This window comes from Eubalaena glacialis, chromosome 19 (assembly GCF_028564815.1).
Source record: "Eubalaena glacialis isolate mEubGla1 chromosome 19, mEubGla1.1.hap2.+ XY, whole genome shotgun sequence".
Lineage (NCBI taxonomy): Eukaryota > Metazoa > Chordata > Mammalia > Artiodactyla > Balaenidae > Eubalaena > Eubalaena glacialis.
The window spans coordinates 48,347,551-48,367,638 of record NC_083734.1 but is presented as its reverse complement, the minus strand read 5'-3'; the positions used below and the strand labels follow the sequence as shown (position 1 = coordinate 48,367,638).

Below are 20,088 nucleotides of genomic sequence, written 5' to 3'. Positions count from 1 at the left end.
TGGCAACCACAATTCACCCAGTCACCTAAGCCAGAACATGGTGTCATCCTTGCATAAGTTCTGTGAGTTACTACATAACTAGGACAGTAACTTGATCTATAGCACTACTGTATCTCCAGTAACTCTAACTGTATCCAGCACATAGCAAGTGCTCAGTCAATATTTTTGTTGAGTGAATGAATAAATAAGACCAGGGCTCTTTCTTCTTTGGACCCACACCCAATCTATCAAGTTCAGTTGATTCTTTCTTGACATCCCTCCATCCCCACTGCCATCCTCTTATTTTAGGCTCTCATCACTCTCCCCTGGTTGCTGTTGCAATCACTCCTAAGGATGACATATTGCCTGCCCACCATCACACACACACCCTTTCTGCAAACTGCCCTTTACCAATGCTCATTCCATCTGCTAATTGTCAAGCTCTCTCACAACTTCATGCCTTTGTATTTGCTGTATCCTCTGCCTGAAACTTACTTTTCTCCATTTATCACAGTGGCTAACTACTAGTTAGGTCCAACAATAGCCACTACCTCCTCCAAGAATTGTTCTATTTCCCAGACTGAGATGGAGTCCTTCCTCTGTACTCCAATAGTATCCTGTGCAGAACTTTATCCTAATACTTCTCACACTATATTTTAATAGTACTGGATTACTCGTACCATATAGTCAAATCTAATAGGGACGATGTCTTATAGCTCTAAGTAAACTGTATCCCTCAGGACTTTACCTGGCCCACAGCAGGCACTCACTATATAATCAGGGATGAAAAGACAGAACACAGAGAGGGAGGAAGGAAAGAAGCATCTAAATAGTATCTAACAGTACTGTAGCCTCAGAGTATGAAGTGATTGGAAGGTTAACAGAGTGGAGATTTACTAGCAGTATGGCCATCAGTCTCTAAGATAGGAACAAAGAAGAATGGCAAAGTAACACAAGAGTCTGAGTAAAGAAATGGCTGATATGAAAAATATCAGAGGTAATAGAATGAGGCTTGAGGTAAATTTTTAGAGCAAAAAAGTAAAGCTTGGAAAAAAAAAAAAAAAAAGTAAAGCTTGGCATTATTTTGAAAAAATTAATTTTTCATTCAATATTGTCTTTCTCCCAGTAAACATCCCCTTTTTCAAGCAGCCAAGTTTTTTGTGGTTAGGTGACAGCAAGAAAGCAGACAAATCTGTTCCAAATATTTGACCTGGCCCCTTACAGACACAAAAAGGCTTCCAATCGGGACTTCCCTGGTGGCGTAGTGGGTAAGACTCCGCGCTCCCAATGCAGGGGGCCTTGGTTTGATCCCTGGTCAGGGAACTAGACCCCACATGCATGCCACAATTAAGAGTTCGCATGCCACAACTAAGGAGCCTGCGTGCCACAACTAAGGAGCTGGCGAGCCGCAACTAAGGAGCCCACCTGCTGCAACTAAAACCCCACGCCATCAAATAAATTAATTAATTTAAAAAAAAAAAAGGCTTCCTATCATTTAAAAAAAATATTCAGGGGCTTCCCTGGTGGTGCAGTGGTTGAAAATCCGCCTGCCAATGCAGGGGACACGGGTTCGAGCCCTGGTCTGGGAAGATCCCACATGCCGCGGAGCAACTGGGCCCGTGAGCCACAACTACTGAGCCTGCGCTTCTGGAGCCTGTGCTCCGCAACAAGAGAGGCCGCGATAGTGAGAGGTCCGCGCACCGCGATGAAGAGTGGCCCCCGCTCGCCGCAACTAGAGAAAGCCCTCGCACAGAAGTGAAGACTCAACACAGCAAAAAATAAATAAATAAATAAATAAATAAATAAATTTATTTAAAAAAAAATATATATTCAGGAAAAAAATTTAGAGCAAATCTCCCATCCACTCCTACTCTAGACTAGAAAAGAATTCCCCTGGCCAAGAACAATCACAGAAATCTGTCTTCTGAGATGATCGGTGGGTTTATTTCCCAGGCAAAGCCTCTCATACAGTAAAATCCTATGGTTCAAGGCCCAGTCCTCAACCTTGCAGGTCAGAAACCAAGTCTTTAAAGATTTTCAAAGTGGATAAAACTCAAAGAGATTGAGTCACACCATAACAGCTCTATATCACCTGCAAACTTCATAGCAAAATATTAGTATTATTGACAAATGTAAGAAGGTCCTGTCTTTCCTATTTTGGGGCAAATATGGGCTTGTCCTTCTAACTCTTGGCATGGGAAACACCACTAATTTTAAAAATAAACAAAACCCATAACTAGGTTAGTAAAACAAAGTGGTGGACTCCTCTGGTTGCCCACACCCAATCTATCAAGTTCAGTGCAATCCCTTCTTTCATACTAACAGAATCCCAATTTTATTTTTGGTATTTGCTTCAAGGGAGGCTGGTCCTCTCCCTAGCCTCAGAGCCAAACTTTAATTAGAAAATGAATCTTAAGAACACCAGCTACAATTCCATTAATTGGTATAAGAAAGGTTATGTGCTAAAATTTGGCCAGTGGGACGTGAGGCAAATGCGAGAGCGAGAGAGAGAGAGGTAGCTTTCAGGAAAGTTTTTCTTAATCTTAAATATGGACCCAAGAAAGGGCCAGCTGTTCTACCAGTCTTTGAACAATGCTGTGTGTGGATATACAAGTTGAAAGTATGGCAGTCCTCGTGCAGCTATGCAGGATAAGCCTGAGAAGAATAACCAAAATTCTAAAAATGGCAGGGCAGAAAGTTGGAAAGAAATTGGGTCCTTGATGATGCTATCGAGCTTCAGAATTAACTTATCTATAATCACCACACCTCCGAAATTCTTTATCATGTGAACTAATAAGTCCCCTTCATATCTCAGTCATTGTAAATTGGATCTTTGGTAATTCTAACCAATCTGTTACAAGAGCAAATAAAAATGACCAGAGAAATGACTATAGAATCTAATCAAATTTAAATTTTAACATAAAATTATTATTTCCTCTAGAAATCTCAAATTTAATAAATATGGAGCAGAGTTTAGATGTTAAAATCTTTCTTTACTTACCAGTTTAAAATCCTGCAATGGCTCACTTGAGGCTCTAAGGATATAATCTGAACTCTTTAGCATGGCATACAAGACACTGCATTAACTGATGTGCGATTAACTGTCCATTTTTTTTTTAAGCAACTTTCTAACTCACCCTAGGTTCCAGGAATCAAGAATTCTTGTAGTTGCTAGAATGCACCATATAGTCTCCTATCTTCATCTACTGGCAAATGCGACTTTCTCTACGTGGACCCCTAACGCATACTTATCCTCCAAAGTTCAACTTGCATTCTCTTCTCCTCCCTGCCTATCACCCAACTGTTGTCACTGTTGGTTTAGCAAGCTCTCTCCTCTATTAGACTTTGAGTTCCCTGGGAGTAGCAACTGTTTCCAACATGTATCACAATGACTGATACACAGTAAACACTAAAAAAATCTTGGTGGAATGATTTAATGAACCATATTTGGGGGCAGTCATAAGTTCCTTCCATTGTAGTACTGGATGATGCAGATTTATAAAATATATCAATCATCACATCAAGTTCTATTAAACAGCACTATTTTAAAGGGTCGTTAATTTGTTTTAAAATGATTCAAAACCAGTTTTATCTGACTTTTAAAAGAATAACAAAACATAAGACAAAATAATGTTATAACTTTTTAAGAAAATTCATGCTATGTGACAAACATTTATTATGAAACAATGACCAAGGATAAAAAAATGGATAAGAGATGTCTCTGTTCCCAATAACATTCTTGGTCTGATCACAGACTACTACCTAAATGCTTTACAATAGCCATAAATGATATTTACCATTCCTAATCAAAACTATAGGCTCCCTAAAATAAAATCTTTAGTGAGCAAAAAGGAAATCATCCCACAATTTTCACATATTACACATATTTCACATTAATGTAGACTGAGTAATAAATGAGTGTTTGATTAAAGTGTTTAATATAGTGCAAGAAATGTAATATCCAATAAATGCATGCTAAATCTGAATCAACTTTATACAGAGATGAACAAAATATTTTTCTAAGTTTTATTTCTTTATGTACATATACCACAGATTCATCTGAGGGAAGTAAAACCATATTTGTTACAGAAATAAAATTAGTATCATAGTTATAAATTATCAACTCACAATGTATAATTGGTACCCATATTTAAAATGTTTTCATGAAAAACAATCAGAAAAAATGAGAGAGCAAAAAAAAAATCAGAGAGCAAAAATGCATGCAGTTTAAAATAAAATCTCTCTCAACTACCAAAAGAAGTCACCAAACTCTTGGCTACTTTCTGTTTTGGTACAATCATTAGCAACCTAAGATCTGTTAAAAACTGACTCGCTACTTCAAATAAAAGACATTTAGTAGTGTTCAGATCTCAATTTAGACTTAATTCTGTTACTAATTGTCTCATTTACTCAGAGAGCAATATATGAAGAGTGAGAATTCAATTGCTTCTACTCCTATGGCTGTCTACTAGCTATAGATACTTGGGAAAGTCTTTTTATCTTGGGCAAGTCTTTTTATCTCTCATCAGTAAAATGGAGTGGTATTTGCTATACAGATTAAATGAGGTAATAACACGTTAAAGTCTTTTCCTTTTGTGAACCATAGAACACATGCGAATGTAAGGTAACTGTTACTCAATACATGTTTTATCGAAGACAAGAAATTTAACCAAATAACCTCTTCCATTCTCTTTCAATGAAATATAGATATATAAATGTAAATATAATGACAGTATGAACTGATGGAGGGTAAAAAGGCAGTGAGCATTTCTTACCCTTAGGATAGTTAAACTGTATTAGGGAAGCATTTCTAGAAAGTTTATATGCAATAAAAGGCATTACATTATTAAGTTTCACATTAGGAATAAACACTACAGTACATGAGACACAAGAGTGATCATTGTGAACCTGAATAAGATATAAGCTGGACTTTAATGATTGACTGGGTAGTATTTAAAGAGGTGACTTAAGTATAAATGGCAAGTTTATTCCAGACAGGGTGAATGTCATGATCAAAGGGTCACAGAAAATATAAAGCATTAAGAAGATCGACTTGGATAAAGTAGAAAGTTTCTGAGTAAGAGTTATAGGGAATAAGGCTAGAAGTTAGGTAAGGTCAGGTGCCAAGCTAAGAATTTTCTAATTAAGAAAATTAAGATGGCAGCAGGATGAGAGTAGGGCAAGTGCTGGTGAGTCAGAGAAAACAGTATATTTATTCATTCGTTCAACAAATATTTATTGATCTACTAATTTCCAGGCACTCTTCCTGATTCTGGGAATAATACAGTCAGTGAATTTGTAAGACTTACATTTATTAAGGAATGCAAACAATAAATAAAACCATGCAAACAAAGTAAAATACCTCAAAGAGTGATATGTGCAATAAGGATAGAAAGGGTAACTGGATGGAGTTTGAATGTGGTGGGGACTGAGAAGGAAGACTGGTGAGAAGACTGAAAAGAAAGACCAGTGACTATTAAAAAAAGAAAGCTGTATGCATGTGAGGGGCAGATGGTACATGGGAAATCTCTGTATCTGTCCCTCAATATTGCCATGAACCTTAGTGCTCTAAAAAAAAAAATCTATTAAAAAAAAAAGAAGAAGGCGAGTGGGGAGGCAGGCAGTGTTTATATTATCAAGGGCTCTCTAAGCTTTTTTTTTTTTAATATTTATTTATTTATTTATTTGGCTGCACTGGGTCTTAGTTGCGACACGCAGGATCCTTTAGTTGCGGCATGCAGGCTCTTCGTTGCAGCATGTGGGATCAAGTTCCCCAACCAGGGATCGAACCGGGGCCCCTTGCATTGGGAGTGCGGAGTCTTAACCACTGGACGGCCAGGGAAGTCCCAAGGGCTCTATAAGCTTAGTGAAAGACTTTAAACTTTATTCTAAAACCTACTGAAATCTATTGCAGGGTTCTAAGATTAGGACTGATATAATATGATGAAGTTGATTTAAGATCACTAAAGCCATTTACTAAGTCAAAGCATGGGCAGTAAGAGGAAGACTGGTCTACCATAGGCAAGTACACCTGAAATAACACAATATTATAAATCAACTATACTTCAACAAAAATAAATTAAAGAAATAAATTAAAAAATAAAAAGAACAAAAATATGGGAAAAAAGAGAAATCAGCAAATTTTTTTAACGACCACCAAATTTGTCCAGAATGGGCCAAATAGTAAATATTTTAGTCTCTTTCCCAAGTATAGAATTCTGCTCTCATAGCATGAAAGCAGACACAGACAACACATAAACAAATGATTATGGTTATGTCCACACAAAATTCTACCTACAAAAGCAGGTGGTAGGCCAGATTTAGCCTGGAGGCCATGGGTTGTCAACTCCTGGTATAGAAAGTGAAGGAACCCCAAATTCAAAGCTAGTTCTCCCTGCCCACTGATACTCCACACAAGACTTCTACCAAATTCAGGGAGACAACAATCCGGGAGACTGGAAGCTTGACAATAATGTTGAGCAAGATCTCATAATGAGATGATACTTAGATCCCAGAGTCCTGCTAAAGGGAGAGGACTGACATACACACAGAACAGACCTCAACCTAGACATCTGAAACACATGTGAACTGAGACAAACTAAACTGCAACCTAGCCCTTATCCACCTCAACCCTCCATCAGGTCCAAGAGAGAGCAGACCCTCACCATAGCTGTCTGACATAGGAAAAAGCTTTCCCTCTCTACATGTTGACGAAAATTCAATTAACTATCAAGTTAAGAAGAAAAAAGAGAATTTTATTCAAGCCAAACAGAGGATTATAACCCAGGAAGCAGATTCTCAGAAAGCTCTGAGAACTGTTCCACCTGTTAGAAGTTGAAGGCATAGTCATATACATTTTTGAGACAAAGGATCATACATCAAAATGATATACTGATTTTACATACAGTTCACCAAGGATACACAGTCCAGGTAAACATGTACAAAGCGAACAGCAAGGCACCATGACCCCTACAGAGCTGGGAAAGAACACTATTCTTTTTAAAAATTACATTGCTAGCGTCAGAAGGAAGAAAAAAAAATTTACCTTTACAGTTGAGCAGGCACTCCCACCTTTGAGGAGCTCTGGGTAATGCGTAATGCAGATGCACACTGCACATTAGGGAGGGAGAAGGCCCAAACAAACACAGAGAGGGAATTTTATGTTTATTTTTTCTTGTCCTGCCTTAAAATATGAATTTTATTTCATCAAGGGAAAAATATTATTTACTCTAGCCTCTACAAATCTTTTAAACACAATGTCTGATAAACAGCAGAAAAATGATGAGATGTGTGAAGCAGCAAAAGAATTAACAGAAGCAGATACACATCTGACCTAAATGCAGGACTTAGCAGACACATCAGCTATTAAACTATTATTTTTAGCTATTATGTAAAAGTAAAAAAAGGAGGTTAAAAACAGAAAAAACAGATGAAAAGATTAAAAATTTCAAAAGAGAAATGAACTATCTTTAAAAGAACAAAATGAACATTCTGTAACTAAAAAACACTATCTAAATTAAGAATTAACTGACTGGGCTTAAAAGCTGACTGGACTCAGCAGAAAAATATTAATAAACCTGAAGACAGGCCAACATAAATTAACCAAAGGGGAAAAATTACCCAAAAACACAAAGAAAAAGAACAGTTTGAGATGCATTAGGTAATATCAAACAATCTAATGTACAAACTAAAGTTCCAAAACACAGATGAAAAAAGGATAGAAGAAATGCCTTAAGAAATAATGGCTAAGGTTTTCCACAACTGATCATAGACATCAACACTTAGACTCAAGAAGCTCACCAAAATCCAAACAATGTAAGAGAAAGAAAAGCATACACCTAGGTATATCATAGCCAAATGCTAACAGCCAAGATAAAGAAATTTTTTAAGCAGCCATACTAAATAAAATAAATAAATCACATTTCATTCAAAGGCAAAAACAATGAGAATGATTGCCAACTTCTTATCAGAAACAAAAAATAACAGAATAACATCTTTAAAGTGATGAAAGAAAAGAACTGCCAATCTAAGATTTTATACCCAGGGAAAATATCCTTCAAAAATGAAGGTAAAATTAAAACATTATGAATAAATGAAAGCTGAGATAATTCACTGCCAGTGACCTACACCTCAAGAATGCAAAGGAAGTTCTGCAGGGTGAAAAAAAATTATCCCAGATAAAACACCATTTTACAAGACGGAATGAAGAATACTAGAAGAAGGAAATATATGGGTTAATATTTTTTAAGACATTTAAAAAGCATCTTAAAGACTAATGACTACTCAAAGTAACAAATGTATTGTGGGATATATATCAATACTACAGTGGAAGTAAAATACAGGACAACAAAAAGTGGGATATAAATAGAATTAAATATCCTAAAGTCCTTACAGTGCTCACAGAGTAGTAGAATAAAATTTCAAGTTAAACCATAAAAAGTTAAAGATGCATATGGTAATCCTTTACACAGTCTCTTTTTTAAAAAATCCAAGAAGGTATAGCTAAAAGGCCAAGAAAACAGAATTTAAAATATTTCATAAATTCTAAAAAAGACAGGGAACAGGGGAAAAAAAAGAACGAGGGACACATGAATGCAAAAGAAACAAAGAGCAAGATGAGAAACTGAAACCAAATCACATCAACAGTTATATAGTCAATGTAAATGGACTGAATATACCATTTAAAAACAGAAAATCAGATTGGATTCAACAAGACAAAACTACATATTTACAACAAGAGATACACCTTAAATACAAAATCTAGATAGATTTAAGGCCAAAGTATCAGAAGCTCAACTAAGCAAAACATTAACATACAGTAGCTAAAAAAAGCAGTAAAGTTTACTTAGGAAATATAGCAAACTTTGCCCTATAAAAAGAAAATACATTTTGTTTTCTAGCATCCATTAGATAGTTATAAGATCTGATCAAAATACAGCCAAAAAAAACCAAAAATAAAAAAACAAAACCCTCAATGTTTTAAAGCAAAAGTTGGCAAACTTTTTCTCACAGGGTCAGATCGTAAGTATTTTAGGAGTGTGGGCTGTACAGTCTCTATCATGAATGGGTGTGGCTATGTTCCAGTAAAATCATACTATGTAAAAAGTTAATATTGAGAATACTATATATCAAAATTTATGGAATACAGCATAAGCTATATCATAGAAAATTCATAATGTAAATGAGAAGAAAAATAAACAGAAAATTAGTAAAATCAAGAGTTGGATCTTCTGAAAAAGCTAATAAAATAGATAAGCCTCAAAGCTAAGAGACAGAAAATATAAAAACATTCAATATTAGGAGAAACTGAATTAAACTCAAATGAACACAATATTTATAACTTTATACAAATAAATTTTAAAATCTCAATGAAATGGACATTTTCTAGGAAAACAATAAATTATCCAAATTGCCTGAAGGAAACCTAATTACACTGATGAAAATAAAATAGAAAATACTGTCAAAAAACTACCTAAAAAACCCCCAAAAAGCTCAGGCTAGCCATTTTTATGTCTGAGTTCCACTAAACTTTCAAGGAATAAATAATTTATATGATACATGAAGCACCGTAAAAGATGAAACCATGACAATTCATCTTGTGAAGTTAGCATAACTCAAACAACTCTGAATAAATAGGATAAAAATAAAACTGGAAATAGAGGTGAAAACATGAGTGCAAGTGTATGTGTCTATCTGATGAGAAGTGCTATTAGTTTAATTGCTAAACCACCACAAATACCTGAAATATAAATAAAACCAGTCAAATCAGATATGTTTCAAAATGCAATTTCAAGGCTCTCACCACTTTTTTCACTCTCCAGTCATGTTCATTTTCACAGCCCACCACCGAATAAGAATCCTTCTTCTTTTTAACACAGCCACACTCTGTCACTTCCTCTAATGACTTTTCCCCTCAAGTTCTATGACAGCCTATCTTAATTGGCAAGGACAAACGAATTTCATAAAGAGTAAATATCTCAACTGACAAACACAAATTGGGCAAATAGATGGGCAGAGAATAGAAAGGGAAACAGCAGTCAATAAAAATATGACAGGTTTGGGTTTTATTACAAAAGATGCTATAGCTCTACAATTAAATAAGTAAAATCCTTTCCTCATATTAAACAGGAGTATGTTTTCTAACCAAATTTGTTAGAACAGGGTACAGAAAAGGTAAAAACCCTTGAAAAGCTTATGCTGTAATTTCATGGTTTACTAGTGAAATAAAACTTACTGTCCCTGGAAGGAAAAAGATATTTTTATAGCAAAGTATATTTACATGAATGCTATTGTACATATTTCTTTGAACATTTTATTATGAACATTCACTATTCAGACAGCAATGAAGATTTTAATTAATTTCAATGCCCAGTTGGTGGTGGTGAGGAGGGCGGAGGGAATGCCAATAACAAATGCTTCTAACAAAGTGCCCTATTTTCACAGATGGACTGATTTTTGCTCATGAAGTGGTTAAAGAGAAATTAACTCAAACTCAAATATCAGGCAACCAGTACACTACCCAGTACTTAGTGATTAATGAATAAACATCTGTTGACAGAAACCAAATCATGATCTATAAAAGTAAAACAATGAACTGGACTTCATAAATATTAAAAACTTTACAAAAGACCCTGCTAAGGGGATAGAAAGACAATCAATAGGCTGGGAGAAAATATTGGCAAACAACATATCTGACAAAGGCTAGAATACATAAAGAGCTCTCAAAACTTAATACACACACACACATACACACACACACACACACACACACACAAACACACACACACAGCCCAATTAGAAGACAGCCAAAAGACATGAAGAGATGTTTCACCAAAGAAGACATACAGAAGGCAAATAAGCACATGAAAAGATGATCAGTATCATTTAGCCACTAGGGAAATGAAAATTAAACCACAATGAGATACCAATACACACTTATCAAAATAATTAAAATTAAAATAGTGACAACACCAAATGCTGGCAAGGATGAGGAGAAACTGGATTACTTACACATTGCTGGTGTGAATGTAAAATGGTATAGACACTCTGAAAGAGATGGCACTTTCTTTAAAAACTAAACATGCAACTAAAATACGTCCTGGCAACTGTACCCCTGGACATTTACCCCAAAGAAATGAAAGCACATGTTCACACAAAACCCTGTACATTTCCCCATATGACCAGCAATTCCACTCCTAGATATATTCTCCCCAAAAACTGAAAACAGAGACTCAAACAGATACTTGTATGACAATGCTCAGAGCAGCATTATTCAGATGGAAATAACCCAGTGTCTATCAACAGATGAATGGATAAACAAAATGTGGCATACACATACAAAGGAATAGTATTCAGTCATAAAAAGGAATGAACTTCTGATACATGCTACAACAGGAATGAACCTTGAAAACATTATGCTAGGTGAAATAAGCTACATACAAAAGGACAAAATAGTATGATTACACTTACATGAAATATCTAGAAAAGGCAAATTCACAGAGACAGAAAGATTCGAGGTTATTGGGGCTGGGGAGAGGAGGAAATGAGGAGTTACTGCCTAATGGGTACAGAGTTTGTGCTTGGGGTAATGAAAAATTTGGGGAAATAGTGGTGGTGGTTGCAAAACATGGTGAATGTAATTAATGCCAATAAATTGTACAATTAAAAATGGTTAAAATGGTGAACTTTATGTTATATATATTTACCACAATAAAAAACTTAAAAAAAATCAGTCCATGGCCTATGATACCAGTGCAGTGCCTAGCAAGAGACCATTACAATAACTAACAGTACAGGATCCTCACAGAAAACAATTCCTGCCTGAGATGAGCTTATAAACAAACTTAGAAAACACATCGGAAATGATCCACCATGAACAAGTCACAAAACATCACAGAAGAATCAGTGCCCCAAGCATTAAAGGTAATACAATGATGCCAGAAAACATAAGCTCTAACACCTCCATTCTATCCCTAGTTTAAGTCTAAATCAAAGACAGCCTCTGGCTGTTCCCAAATTTAGAATGTATCTTTTGTTCATAATGGCATTTGTGTCCTACAATGTGTTGGACAGCGCCACAAAATGAAGTGGCAATAATGCTCTTGCCTCAGTAATGCCATGGTTTTCTTTGCTCTCTTTCCTAGACATATGTCTAGCCTATGTGCCTATGTAACCAAGTATTTACAGCTAGTTTTAATATCTTGTAAGTCATACCCTGACCAAAATCAATTATTCCTTTTCATACTTATTTTCATTTATTCTTCCATAGAATTTTAAAGTTATTTTACCCAACTGAAAATGAACCTGCTGTTTCCTGAATGGAACTGAAACAAATTTATGTGTAAATCCAGAAGCATGATATGTCTTTCCATTAGTCCAAGTCTTACACACTTCAATAAGGTTTCTTGTCAAATCTATTCCTGAGAATTTGATGGCTGTTATCATTGTGAATGTAACTTTTTTCTCATTTACATTTCTAATCAGGAAATATTGGTAGGGCTAAAAGTGCTAACCACCTTGCCAAATTACATTATTATTTCTAGTAAGTATTTACTGGATTCTCTGGGGTTTTTACCTTGCTTAAAAATAAAAATGACACTGTCTTGTCTTTTCCAATATTTATATTAGTCACTTTGTTTTCTTGTCTTTATTGTATACTAGAACCTTCCAAACAATTTTGAAAAAGAGTGGTAATAGGAGAAATCTCTATCATGTTTCTGTTTTAATGAAAATGGCTGATCCATTTCTTTGTTTAGAATGATGCTGGCTGTTAGATTTGGTGAATACTCTTTATTACATTTAAAGTATCCTTTTTCTATTTTAATGCTTTTAATGGCTGCTCAGATTTATAAAATGCTTTTTCAGAATATAATGATATGATAATGTGGTTTTAAATTTTTTTTCTAAGTAAAAAACTTACGTTGATTTTCTGATATAGAAACATCTTTGCATTCCTGGAACAAATTCTACTGTTGTAGTACACAATCAGGAATTATTTATATTTAACTGTAAGTTTTACTTACTTTGCTCACTTTTCTTTCTGCATCTCCTTCTTTCCTCACATTTATTTTTTATTTTGGTAGGAGACAGCCTCAAGATATTTTTTTCTCCCAATGGCTGTGTTATATTAAGGGTACTATACTTCCTGAGTTCTTGAATATCTGAAATTGACAGTATTTTGCCCTCCTCATACCTGAATGATGGTTTACCAAAACAATGATACAATGATACCAAATAGTGGCATTAGTTATATCAAAGAAACATATTGGAACTTTTACTAATTACTTGCATGATTTTAAATAATAAAAACAACAGTTAAGAAAAATATATATAAACATTTAATTTTTAGAAAACATAAAAACACACATCATTTCTTTATAACTCATAATTCAAAAGAGCCACACAGTTGTCTTTTCACAAAACAAGAGTTCCAAGTCCTATGTACATCAGAAACAATTTTCACATCATAAAACTGAATTAAGCTATAAAATTCAAAGCTGATATTCACATATCCTTAGAGGGAAAACTTTGCCTGAGAAAATTCATTTGTTATTACTTGATATAAAATCTATTTCCGTTAAATATTTACCTAGTGCCCCACACAAGAGTTGAGATCAACTATTTAAAGGACAAATTAGAACAGTCAATTTCCTTTATTACAAGTGCTTTTCAAACTAAAAACTAAATTGGTTCCCTAAAATAAAACAAAAAAATGATTATGCCATGAGAAAACTTACCTTACTAATTTTAAAAATAAGCCATGAGGGGCTTCCCTGGTGGCGCAGTGGTTGAGAATCTGCCTGCCAATGCAGGGGACACGGGTTCGAGCCCTGGCCTGGGAAGATCCCACATGCCGCGGAGCGACTAGGCCCGTGAGCCACAATTACTGAGCCTGCGCGTCTGGAGCCTGTGCTCCTCAACAAGAGAGGCCACGATAGTGAAAGGCCCGCGCACCGCGATGAAGAGTGGCCCCCGCTTGCCGCAACTAGAGAAAGCCCTCGCACAGAAACGAAGACCCAACACAAGCCATAAATAAAAAAAATAAAACAAATAAATAAAAATTAAAAAAAAAAAAAAATAAGCCATGAGCCAAAAGTTAATATAAAGAATAAAGTACCCACCCAATTATTCATTAATGATTAAAGAAAAAAACTGTAATGATGAAAACATTAATGATATCATCCCACATACATACTTTTTCTTTAAATATCAAATTTATTCTTGCTTTGGAATTCTTGTCCTAGAGTATATTTGAAAAAAAAATACTGCTTCTCTATAAATTCTGGCCATATATAATACAAATCACTATTTTTATAACTACTCTAACTTACAACTACTCTAAATTATAAACATTTTACACGAAAAGCCATGGAGAAGAATAAACACTAGAATAAGACCCCCCAAAATCATTACTGACATAATTAAATACCTAGTAAATCAAAATAATAAGCTTTAATAATACAGTAGAACCTTGACATATATGGATTTAATAATATGATTGTTACTAAAGCAGTAATTACTCAGAAGTCTAGGATACAATAATTTGTAATTTTGCTAATGCACAAATTTGGTGCCTACCTCTAATAAGGGTAGTATGTGGAAATAAATCACTCACCTGGTACTCAAGGCAAAAAGTCTACCCAGCATCTGCATCTTAATATGGCTTTACTGTTTTCTACTAGTTATTTTATATGGATTAGTTGTTGTGAAGTGATAGAAAATCCTACTGCTGGTGTTAAAAGTGAACAACTGTAGGTGTCTAAGGATATCATAGTTCTTGACCTGAAAATAAATTTTGGATAAACCATTTCTTTAAGTGTCAAATGTGGAGGCAGCTTGGATCTCTGACGTGTATGAGTTACTCTGTGTGCGTGCGTGTGTGCGTCTTTCAAAAAGTGACCAGTGGGGTGACGTCAACTATTATTCGTCTTCTGCTAAATCCAGTTAATGTCTGGGGAGATACAATACCTAAATGCAATGTAGTTCTCTGGATTCAATTCTGGAACACAATGAGGAGTTTAATGAAAAAGCTAATGAAATCCAAATAAAAGTGTGGAGTTTAGTTAATAGCAATATACCAATGTTGGTTTCTTAGTTTTGACAAATGCACCATGGTAATATAAGATGTAACAGTTGGGAAAATTAGGTAAAGGATATACAGAAATTCTCTGTACTATCTTTGCAACTTTTCTGTAAAACTAAAATTAACCCAAAATGAAAAGCTCATGGAAAAAAAAAAAAAAGAGGCATAGGAGGAAATAAAATTATTAGTAAAAACCAACAGAAACGGACACATTTAGAGTTAGACAGAAAAATATAGACATAAATATAGTAGGTCTATATTTATAAAAGATAAGAGACAAGATTGAGAATAGTACTGACAAAGAACAGAAAAAACTAAAAAGAACCTAATGGTGTCTACCTGCAGACTGTTTTTAAGTTGAAAGGGGAAAATTAGTATCTATATAGCAGAGAAACTGGACAGTACACTGATTTGGTCATCAAAATCACTAATGAGTGACAGATGGACATTATGTGCCTCCAGCTGTGATAACCCAAGAAGAAAAGAACATATGTAACATTCAGACCACAGAAACATACCCTGAATCTAATCATTTAAAAAAAATCAGAACAAATATAAAATTAGGAGCATTCTAGTTATTCTTCAAACATGTCAAGAAAGGCTGAGAAACTGTTTCAAATTAAATGAGAGTAAAAAGACATAACAAGTAATATAATACCTTATTCTAAACTGGATCTTGGAAACGAAGGGGGAAAATTCTTTTTTAAAAAATTACTAGGTAAACTGACAAAATTTGGAGAATAGATGGTAGATTGGATAAAAGTATTATATCAATCTTAAACCGCTTGAGGTTGATAACTGGACTGTGGTATAAAAAAGAATTTCCTTAAGAAATACCCGTTGAAATTTTTAGGAGTAAAGCGGCATGATGTATTTAACCCACCCTCAAGTGATTTAAAAAAGAGTGAGTGAGAGAGAAAGGGTGAAGTAGGGGAGAAATGGAGACACTGTGCGTGTGTACTTATAGAGAGAGAATGATCAAACAAGTGTGGTGAAAAGTTCATGAATCTGTGCAAGGGTATATGGAGTTCTTTGTACTACTGCTGCAACCTTTCAGTAAGCTTAAAATTATTTCCAAATTTTGGGAATTTCCTGGAGGTCCAGTGGTTAGAACTCTGTGCTTTCACTGCCAAGGGCCTGGGTTCAATCCCGGCTCGGGGAACAAGGATCCTGCAAGCCACACGGCGTAGCCAAAAAAAATTAATAAAAAAAAGGTATTTCCAAATTAAAAAAAAAAATTTTTAAAGCAAATGGAAGTTCTAGAACTGAAATATACAAAAACTAAAATTAAGAACTGAATGTGGTTAAGAGCAGATTATATACCAATGAAGAGTGCATTAGTGAACTATAAGATAGATAAAAAGAAAATATCCAACATAAAGCATATAGAGACAAACGAATAGAAAGAGAGTGTAAGAGACATAGATGACACGCATGTAGTCTATCAAATGCATAACTGGAGTCCTAGAAAGAAAGGAGAAAGAGAAAAAGGGGAAAAAAATAAAATTTGAAGAGATAATGAGTAATAGCTTTCCAAAACTGATGAAAGTCATCAAGCCACAGATTCAAAAAACCCTACAAACATAAATAAATAAAAGAGAAACAAAGACAGATTAAAAAGAAAACCACTCCTAGGCACATCAATGTAAATGTAGAAAACTAAAAACAAAGAGAAAAACGACAGATTGCCTTTAAAGAGGGAGCAATTAGACTGACAGTTGACTTTTCACCAGAAATAATTCAAGAAGCCAGAAGACAATGAACAATATTTCAAAGTGCTGAAAGAAAATAACTGCCAACCTATAATTCCACTCCCAGCAAAAACATCCTACAAAAATAAAGGCAAAATAAAGACACTTTCAGATAACTAAACACAAAGTAAAATCACCACATCAAGATCCCAACTAAAGGAAATTTTAAAGGGTGTTCTACAAACAAAAAGAAATTTGGTGATCCCATCTAGAAAGTGAAGGAAGCAGGAGGGAACGAATATCAATGAAAATGTCAAATATGTGAATAAACCCAAACAACAGTGACTGCATAAAACAATAATAATGTCTTGTGGTGTTTAAATACATATAGGTGTAAAGATTATAAGGCTCTTCCATTGTCCAGGAAGGGGGTAAAAGTACCAATTGATACCAAACTTTGATTGATGTTTTAATCTTTAACCACTGAATGAATTAATAAGAGTATATAATCTCCAAGTCAATTAGGAGAGATGTGGAATATAAAAAATCTTTTGATCAATCCAAAATAAAGCAATAAAGGAGAGAGAAAAAGCACAGAACAGTCAGGACAAGCACAAAACACACAGCAATATGTTATATTTAAACCCAAATATATCACTGGTTGAATCACTGTAGATGAACCAACATCTCCCTTAAGAGAAAAACTTGTCTGAATGAATAAGAAAAGAAAATTCAACTATGTGCTATTAACAGTATAACCATATATATATGTTGAAAATAAAAGAATGGAACAAATTATACCTTATAAATACTAATCAAAAGAAAGCTAGTATAGCTATACTAACATTAGACAAAGTCAACTTTCAAACAAAAGGCATTATTAAAAATACAGAGGGACATTTTGTCATGGTAAAACAGTTAATTCACCAGGAAGATATAGTAAGTCTAAATTTCAATGCATCTAATAAGATATCTTTCAAATACAGACAATTCTACAATCATAGTGTGAGATTTAATCACACCTTTCTCAGTAAATAATTTTTAAAAAATTAGTTAGGATATAAAACGTTTGAGGACTACCATTAACAAAAACTGACCCACACTACACCCAATAACTGCAGAATCTACATTATTTGGTGCATCTAGAACATTAGACTAAATTGATCATATGCTGAGCTGTAAGGGAAATCTCAATAAATATGAAAAGAATAAAATACAGGATAGGTTCTCTGATAAGAGTACAATTAAGCTAAGTTAATAATAAGATAACCAGGAAATCATCAACTGTTTGGAAATTAACAATTATACTTTAAATACCTATGGATCAAGAAGAAATCACAAAGAGAGCTAAAAAACATTTTGAAGAGAATGATAATGAACATAATACTACTTATGAAAACTTGTAAAATGCATAAAAATTAGGAAATTGAAAAGATTAAAAGGATATAATAGCAACAAGGATATACTATATAGCCCAGGGGATTATATCCATTATCTTATAATAACCTATAATGGAATATAATCTGCAAAAATACTGAATCGCTATGATGCACACCTGAAACTAACACAATATTGTAAATCAACTATACTTCAATTAAAGAAAAGAACATGATAGGGCGTCCCTGGTGGCGCAGTGGTTGAGAATCTGCCTGCTAATGCAGGGGACACGGGTTCGAGCCCTGGTCTGGGAAGATCCCACATGCCACGGAGCAACTGGGCCCGTGAGCCACAACTACTGAGCCTGCGCGTCTGAAGCCTGTGCTCTGCAGCAAGAGAGGCCACGACAGTGAGAGGCCCGCGCACCGCGATGAAGAGTGGCCCCCCACTCGCCGCAACTAGAGAAAGCCCTCGCACAGAAACGAAGACCCAACACAGCAAAAATAAATAAATAAATTAAAAAAAAAAAAAAGAACATGATAAATACCAACAACCCATTTGCAGAAAACAAACATTTAGTACATTAATCTTCAACATTTCTCCCAAAAAAGTATCTATACAGTTTTGGTTTGTTTTTACCTTAAAAGCCTAAGAATTACACTCTTGTTTTTTTAAAAAAATCTTTATTTTAATGACTAGAAAAATGTTCAACTTATATTTCACTTTCTGTATAACCCTTTGAGGACAGTTTCTATTATTTTTAGTCTCATTCCCCAAAGAGTATCTAGGACTGAAATAATTTCACATGTTAATTCAAAAGTAAATTTAGGTCTAGAAAGTCTTTAATACATAGTTCACAGAAGCATTATACTCTCATATATTAGAAAAAATTATTTTTCTTTCATAACTCTTCCTTTACCTGACTATTCCTGATGAGTGTTCATCAAGTGTTCCTCTTAATAAAGAGTCTGACAGCCTATAGGAATGTACACTTTCTTTTTTTCTAAATTAAATAAGCCATTTAATAAATAAATATATAAGTGTTGTAGCACTAATTCAGATCCCTAAGAGAACTTTCTTTTCTAAAACATCACACAGAATAAATGTAGCAGTCACTCACCACTTGATCTGTTCTTACGACTTGATTTCCCTCCAGTAAGAAGCATCTTGAGACTATTCCGAAACATGGTTGTGCTATTCTAGTGTTCACAAAACTGTAAAAGAAAATGTGGGAAAACGTTAGAAAACTTGGTTTTCTATTCAAAATACTATTAAGAATTAATTTTAAATGTGCTATAAGGAATTAACTACTCTGTTTAAATATATAGTACAGAAATTTTAACTACATGAGAAAAACACTTATTTAAATAATTTAATTAAACATTTATGTTGTTTCTTAAAAATATACTATAATACTTTGAGTACCCTAAGAGACAAAGGTAGACATCACTGAGGGTACACAGAAATAGAAAACAATTAGGTAGGTATAAATACAGTTTACCCTTCCACCAGGCTCTCCATTTCTTGGACAATTTTCCCACATGCTCAATACACACACCCAAAGTTTAAGAGTTCAGAACTTAAGAATAGATGCCTATTTCCCATTGGTCAAGCCAGAATTCCATCTCACAAGACTACTAATATATATGAGTATATCAGTATACAGATATACTACTAACCTCTATATGTCCCACTCCTATCAAAGGAAAATTCTGCTAATTGTGCTTTGGATTATGTCCTCTCTCACCTCAAGAACTTTTATCTAAAAATCATCTTCCTTTTCTCTTTCATGCAGCTTTAATTTTTTTCTCTCTACTGAATCATTCCAGTCATAACATAAACATGCTAGTATGTCCTAACCAAAAACAAATAAGTAAGTCCCTCTCTGTATTCCCACAAGGACCAATTACTGCTCCTATATCCTTGCTCTGCACAGCAAAATTTCCCAAGTGTCAGTAC

At 34.4% G+C, this 20,088-nt stretch overlaps 1 protein-coding gene across 6 annotated transcripts in view; it reads right to left on the bottom strand.

Moving 5' to 3' along the window:
- TANC2 (tetratricopeptide repeat, ankyrin repeat and coiled-coil containing 2) overlaps positions 1–20,088 on the bottom strand; it is a 351,153-nt gene that overhangs the window by 294,065 nt on the left and 37,000 nt on the right. For all 6 annotated transcript variants that reach the window (XM_061174771.1, XM_061174772.1, XM_061174774.1 and 3 more), the window contains exon 2: positions 19,250–19,343. In XM_061174771.1, coding sequence (XP_061030754.1) covers positions 19,250–19,316 — 67 coding nt within the window. In that variant the 5' untranslated portion in view covers positions 19,317–19,343. The remainder of the gene's footprint in view (positions 1–19,249; positions 19,344–20,088) is intronic.